The 7,457-nt window shown below is 41.6% G+C and overlaps 1 protein-coding gene across 1 annotated transcript in view; it reads right to left on the reverse strand.

Moving 5' to 3' along the window:
• Nucleotides 1–5,835, reverse strand: part of Tomm70 (translocase of outer mitochondrial membrane 70) — a 29,100-nt gene extending 23,265 nt beyond the window's left edge. Inside the window, exon 1 of the mRNA XM_042677017.1 lies at nucleotides 5,351–5,835. Coding sequence (XP_042532951.1) covers nucleotides 5,351–5,677 — 327 coding nt within the window. The 5' untranslated portion in view covers nucleotides 5,678–5,835. The remainder of the gene's footprint in view (nucleotides 1–5,350) is intronic.
• Between the last annotated feature and the right edge of the window lie 1,622 nt (nucleotides 5,836–7,457).

The raw sequence follows: 7,457 nt of genomic DNA on the forward strand, positions 1-7,457 counted from the left end.
TACACAATCAAGAACATTATAAAAATATTAAATAAAGTCTGAGATAACACTTTAATGTGAACTGGTAGAATAAAAATCAAAAGCTGAAAATCTGAAAAAACAGGTAACATGAGAAACTGATATGCGTAAACAGATGCTGCTCAACATACATTGCAACTAGGTCCTGATAAACCCCTTGTAAATAAAAAATATTATAAGTCAAAAATGCATTTAATGAACCTAAAGCTTTGTATATTAAGGTTGAGCAACACAGTACAATATAAAGTAGTGGCTGTTTACCTTATGATCCTGTGCCTAAGAGGTGTGACTTACTGACACTGCCCAGCTTTCCAAGAGAGCATCTCCAGCCTAAAAAAAATATCAAAATTCAAAGTACCATATCTACAAAATGCTGCTTTCATACCACCACAAAGATGACAAATAACCATCCTAATTAGGGATCTTCCGCACACCCTACCCTCAACAAACTTACAGATATCAAATCTTCAACTACTAGTCAGAAAATAAAGCTTCATTTAATTCATTCTGTCATGACACTATGCAAGTTTGAGAATACAATAGAAAACAAGAGGAGCCAGCTGAGTCTTCATAGATTTAGGAATTAGTAAAGGCAAAAATAAGCAATTCTGGGCTGGGAAGGTGGCTCAGTGGTAGAGCGCTTGCCTTGCATGCCTGAGGCCCTGGGTTCGATTCCTCAGCACCACATAAGCAAAAAGAAAAAAGCCGGAAGTGGCGGTGTGGCTCAAGTGGTAGAGCACTCGCCTTGAGCTGAAGAGCTGAGGGACAGCGCCCAGGCCCAGAGTTCAGGCCCCACGACCGGACCCAAAAAAAAAATAAAAAAAAAAAAAAAAAAAAAAAAATAAGCAATTCTAGTATCATGTGCTAAGTGCTGAAACAGAAAAGAAAGAAAATCTGAGTTGTTATGGAATCACTTGGTGATCTGCTTAGGCATAGATGGGACAAAATGACCCCTAGGGAGGACTTAAATTAGTGTGAGTGTGTCTGGTCCTCACAGACCCCCTTCCCCTCAGATCTCCACCTACCATACCAAAATCTGTGTATGTTCATGTCCTTATAAGGCACAGCATTTACATATCATCCAGGAAAATCCTTTTGCATACTTTTTTTTTTTTTTTGCTCTTTCTACAGTGCAAGACACTGGGTCATTAGATGAAGCACATTAATTAACAAAGGGTATTTTTAGATAAAGAAGACAGGGAGTGTTAAATACTTAAGACCCAAAGAACATCCCTTTTAGTTAGGCTTCCTCAGAGGTTTAAGTTAGAGATGAGAAATTATAGAAGAGCTGTGCTACTGGAGGATGGTGTGTGGAATATAAAAGAACGCTTACAACTAAACCAAGGAAGTTACTCAAAAGGAAAAAGCAGAATAAGCCAGTGGAATGGGGCAAAGAATCAATCAGTGAGGGTGTTTCAGGATATTAAAAGCAAATAGTGAAAAATAATAACATTAGGAGGATAAATGTGAAATATTGCCAAATACCTAAAGGTATTTACACTGAAGGCTCAGCATTGGTGACTAGGACAAACATAAATAATTAGAAACAATTTTATTTCAATGATTTATTTCAGTATAATGCATTATAATATAGCAAGTCTCTCAGTTCTTGATCCCTTTAAGTATGGCTTACCCTGTCTATTCCAGAAACCTGGCTTAAAAACAGCCATTTCTAAGGAGGAATTCAAGTTTTTCCATTATAGTTGATGTTTTGTAGTTATAGAAACAATACTGGATCCACATCTCCTTAAACCATTAACAGGGTAGCTGAGCTCTACCAGTCTACTAGAGGTCTAAATACAAGGTTGCCACTCACCAACTGTTAACCTGACTTATAATTGTTCTGTCTTGTTAGTGTGGACACTACTTGGCTTAAGACCCTATAACTGTGGCTGAGGTGACATTTTCAGGTCTTCCATTGCCTCTCTTTTACTGTGCCAAGCTTGATACAGAATCCAACATCCTGAGCTACTTCTGTGATTGTATGTGCCATGAAGGATCTACTTTATTCATTATATTCATGCTCTTTATAGAACAAGGTACTTTTGTTTGTTTTCAATGTATAAAAATGGATTTTGTGGACTGGGATGTGGCTTTATGGTGGACTGCTTGTCTAGCATGCATGAAGCCTTGGGTTCAATTCCTCAGTACCACATAAACAGAAAAAGCTGGAAGTGGCTCTGTAGCTCATGTGGTACATTGATAGCCTCGAACAAAAGCAGCTCAGCAACATCACCTAAGACCTAAGTTCAAGCTCCAGGACTGGCAAAAAATAAAATAAAATAAAATGGATTTTGTGTTCTTTTTCTGTTAAGTTACAAGTGCACAATCATAAAGTAAAAAGGAAAACTCTGTACTTTAAGATGTTACCCTGATGTACAGAATCTCCTTGTAAAGTATAAAATTGCATTGTATGTTTATATTAAAATACAAACATTTTATGTGGAATACTATGTATGTACATTAAAATAACTATCGCAATGCTTTTTTAAAAAGTGAATTTAAAAATCATAAAATGTTAGAAAAAGATAAATATCTAAGACATTTCTGAAGCTAGAATAGTATTTTTGGTAGTCCCTGAAGATAAATTTAGATTGAGCAGTATTAGGGACAAGATCACTTTCAAAGAACCCTTTTTCAGTTTTGAAAAATTGTAATTCCAGCTTTAAAAAAATTTACTGAAGCAAAACAGCATGTCATAGTAAAATCTGGTTGTTTAAAGTGGATATAATTTAATGTTCTCAGAGACTATCAATTGTGATTGGATACTTCTCTGTAACTCCTTGAAATGTTCTTTAATTAAAGCAAATATGAAAGCTTTTGCATCTCCTTTACAAGTTTTTATTACAAATAAAGATAACTAGATAAGAGGTACATTACACAAGAAAATTTCAAATCCAAGAGACAAAAGCCAGTAATCTCATTAGTTGACTTTACATAAGTCAACCTACAAAAACAAAGCCAAATACAGGATTTTTCCACTCTACTGCTAATATGAAACCTAGACAAATGGACAAATTTTATTGTCCATTCATTCCTTTAAAATTTTCACGTATTATTTGCTCAGGTAGAGAAGACAGAAAAATTTTCAGTTTTCTTTTTTAAATGAGTTGAATGAAGCAAATGTTTACCTATTTACAAAACACAGTGGGGCTGCCAATTTATAGGCTATGAAAAGTAGAGTAATGCATGCAACCAAAGATAACACATTGATTACAAATTGGTTATATTTAGGTAGTCTAAAAATATTTGTAAGATTACTTAAAAGATAAAAAATAATCTAAATATTTATTAATCACCAAAAACTAAAATATGCATTTCCATCAAAAAAAGACACATTCTTTTTTTTGGGGGTGGGAGGGAGGCTGGTCTTGGGACCTGAACTCTGTCCCTCAGCTCTTCAGCTCAAGGCTAGCTAGCGCTCTACCACTTGAGCCACAGCGCCACTTCCGGCTTTTTTGCTTATGTGGTGCTGAGGAATCGAACCCAGGGCCTCAGGCATGCAAGGTAAGCGTTCTACCCTGAGCCACCTTCCCAGCCCCATAATGACACATTCTTATTATTACTTTACTAAAACAGAAATTCAAAGTAAGATTTTAGGTAGAAGACCACAAAAATTTTACAAGCTGAACAATTGTATGTGCAAGGATGTCTGTTTTGTCTGGAGTCAAAACTAGTAAGTAATTTTTAAAGCATTTCAATTATACAAAAAATTCCATTTTAAAGTCTATTTTTGAGCACATTTAGGTAATTAAAAATATTCTTTATAAAATTACAAAGCTACAAACCACTTATATAAAATTTAAAACTGAAAAGGGAACTTAAAATTTAAATTCTGAAAGGAATTTGATAAATTCATGGAAGGAGGTGCCATGGTTGAAACTGTAAGAAAATGACAGTTTCATGTACAGCAACTGTATTTTTAGTTATTATTATAGAACTGAGAACTTTTTATGTACTTTTCATTCATTTACTAGACTTTGGGTAATTTCATGCATATGAAAATGACATTCTCACAATCATCTGTTCTTAGTTGTGGAGGCAATGTAACAAGAAATCTTATATTCTAATCATTTTATTCTACAGTAATGACATTATAACAGGTAGATAAAATGACTCTCCTCCTGCCACTCCATGGTTTCTTCCAGAGTGTAATTTATCTTCTTTATTAAAAAGATTAGAAATAGGCCATGTTTATGTCTTCCATAAGAGCGATCGGCTCTCTTAGTGGCTAGCTAATGCTTCACATCGTATAGGTACTAACCTACAGTATTCCCACTATAAAATCTTATAGTGTTGTACTGTAACCATTCCTACATCCAAATTTTCTTTAATGCTAGACTGACTACATGGCAAAAACATGTCTGCAACCTGAACAGAATGAAAATAACATGTATGAGGGTATTTGAGCTTGTATATGTACAAAAGCGATTTACATATGCACCTAACTTGGAAATATTTACCCTTAAATTTCTCTGAACCCTGCTTTTCTCCGGTACAACGACTGTACAAATCCAGAACGCATTCAAACAAAAACATCCACGTCAACCAATCCCAATATTGTTAGGCAGCCAGGCTAATTCTGCACACAGCTGTCAGATACCAAAAGGGTACTTAATGGTTTAACAAAATCAGAGAGCGCAGTTCACCAGAGCTTCCAACGCTTAACCTGTATCAGAGAACCTATTATGATTTCAGCCTTAACAGTCTAAGATACTCTCATAGATTACAAAGAAATGCAACCAGTATTATTTTCAATTTTAGAAAAACAAAAATAAAAAACAAAGCCAGCTCTCTCTTTTTTTTCCCTCGCCTTTTTTTCGTGGTAGGTCTCCTCCTTTCTCCATGTAAATAAACAACAACAAAACAGCTTTTAAAAAGGCGGGATTTCGTCATTAAAAACTTCTTTTCGAATAAATTCTAGGCCTCGGTCAAACTCAGAAGCCATCCATTTTTCCAACGTACCCATTGTTACGGACTGCATTTTAATGAATCACTCCATCTGTAAACACAAACACTACATCCGTAAATGCGCTCTACACCTACGACTGTCAAATTAAGTGCTGTGTCACTAAGAAGAAGAAGAAAAAAAAGCCAAAAAAAGGTATTACGGGAAATCCCAAGGAAACGGTTAAAGAAGGCGGCTCCTCGGCTCCCTCGAGCTACTGTAATTCGGGTCCCTCCAAAGGTACCAGCCGTGAAGTCTCGGGAACCCCGGGGCCGCTTCTCGGCAGTTTCCGAATGATGGGAAGCCCCCCGCCTCGCGGGCCCCAGCGGTTGGGAAGAGCCGAGGCTCGGGTCCCCCCTCCGGCCCGGCGGGTATCCATCTCACCAGTTCCAGGTGGGCTCCCGAAGCTTCCGGAAGTCCGCTCCCCAGGGCTGGGCTGGCCCGGCCCTCCGGGGTCTTCCGCTCGTTGTTGCGCTTCAGGCCGCTGGCGTCGCCCCGGCCCCCGGCCTCCCGGCGTTTCCGCTGTCGGCTCCACAGGTACATGGCACCGGCGCCCAGCAACAGGGGCGCCCCGACCGCCAGTGCCACCTGCCATCGAGGGAGGCCGCCCGGGCTGGGGCCCGAGGCCCCGCCGCCACCGCCTACCCCACTCCCGGGGCCCGGCGCAGCCACGGCGACCACTGCCGCCTCCACGGGCTTAGAGGAGGCCATGACGACTGTCCCCTGCCACCGCCTCCCAGCCCGTCGCGGACGCCACAGTCACCCGGCAGCGTACGAAGGCACAGTGGACGGAGACAGGGAAGGCGATGGAGGAGCGAGCACGCCAGACACTAGGAGCGGACTAGAGAAAAGGGCCAGAGGTCACCGGAAGCCCGGGGCATGCTGGGATAAACCCAGCCGTCATTCTCCACCCCTCCCCACCGCGCAGCGAGAATCACTTCCGGGGGAAGGGGAAATGCCTCGGGACGCGCCTTCTGGGCAGCGTTTTCTCTTTCCTTTCGCCTCGCCTTTGGATGAGACAGCTACCAGGAAGGTCGTTTCCACTTTTAGAATGGGGGGTGGGAAACCGATGGCCTCTCGTGATGGGGAAAAGGGCGCCTGGCACAGCGGGTTTGGATAGTTGAGGCAGTGAACTTGGAGAGCGTGTGTGGGAGAGGGCGGGGTTGTGTGGATGGGAGTGGCAGAAGAACCATGAAGGTAATTGGCTGGTGAGAATGGTGGGCGGGTCCTAGGCTTAGCGACCCAGGTGATTGGTGGGTTTTGCCCTTTCCGCCACGTTGACGCCCGATCTTGGGCGGCGGTTAGCTTGGTTTGCTTTCGCGCGTGGGGGAAAGTAACGGGTGGGCAGCAGTTTAAAGACGTGTGGGGGAAAGCGCAGGAGATACCCCATTACATCGTCCAGCTTGGCTAGCTTTAGCCAGTTTGTAATGTGGACGGATTTCAGCTTGTGGAGGGGCCGTAGGCAGAGGGCGAAGACACGCGAAAGGGGAAATGTAGCTTGGCTCCTGTGGAGGTGGCGCCGATGGGGCCCCTGAGGTTCTCTGACCTATCCTGGTTACCCACCGATGATGTCTGTGGCGAGGTGGGCCGCGTGGGTAGATGTGCGAACACCGGGGTCCCCATCTGCCTCCAGCCTGCCTTGGTGAATTGGTGTCTTGGAGCTGACCCTCCCCCCCTCCCTCTCCCCCTCCCCCGCTCCCGCCCTCGCCCTCCTCCTCGCTCCCTGGGTTACAGGTGTCTGCTGCAGCCCTCTGGTCCCTCCAGCTCCCTTGCTTGTTGTGGGGTAGCGTTCTCAAACTTTCCTCCCTCATTAAAAAAAAATTCCAATGCATATCTTTTGTATTTTTAGAGACACTTTTCAGTACCTTCTTCCCCCATCCCCACCCCTCAGCACTCGATCTCTTAAAATATGAAAATCATTCTTGCCAGGTTTTTGAATTTGAAGTGTTGTCAAAGAAGAAAAGACAAGGATGACTGCAGAGCGAGAATCCCCAACTATAGCTCCTCATTGCAGCTCTACTGTTTTGCAGACACTTGCATTAAAGCATTTGGAATACGGCAAGTTGTTCAACCTGACAGACCTGAAGATGGAAAGGGGATAATTTATTAAGGGTCACCAGAATTGACTGATTAAAATAGAATGGCTTAATTTGAAAGAGCTTTGGGCTCATTGCTTTTCTCTTGGCGTCCTGAGGTTTCCTGCTAAGTTACTTTAGGCAATAGTATTCCTTAGCAACAAACTAAAGAAAATAATAGCAGTAGGGTTGAGTTTATCAAACAGATTGTTACAGGATCTGTGTTTCCTGGTCCTAGAACCCCTTCACATACTTGTGTCCTTACAAGATTTAGGATTTTTCTTTTCTGAAATTACAATTTTTCTGTGATATTAAAATATGTGGAACTAAAGATATTTTAAAGAGTTTTTTAACAAGTTGCTTATTTAATGCAATAGGCAATAGGCTATTGCGGTTTTAATCTAAAAGTTAGAAAA

The sequence above is a fragment of the Dipodomys spectabilis genome, unplaced genomic scaffold (genome assembly GCF_019054845.1).
Source record: "Dipodomys spectabilis isolate Male_0828 unplaced genomic scaffold, ASM1905484v1 ptg000032l, whole genome shotgun sequence".
Classification (NCBI taxonomy): domain Eukaryota; kingdom Metazoa; phylum Chordata; class Mammalia; order Rodentia; family Heteromyidae; genus Dipodomys; species Dipodomys spectabilis.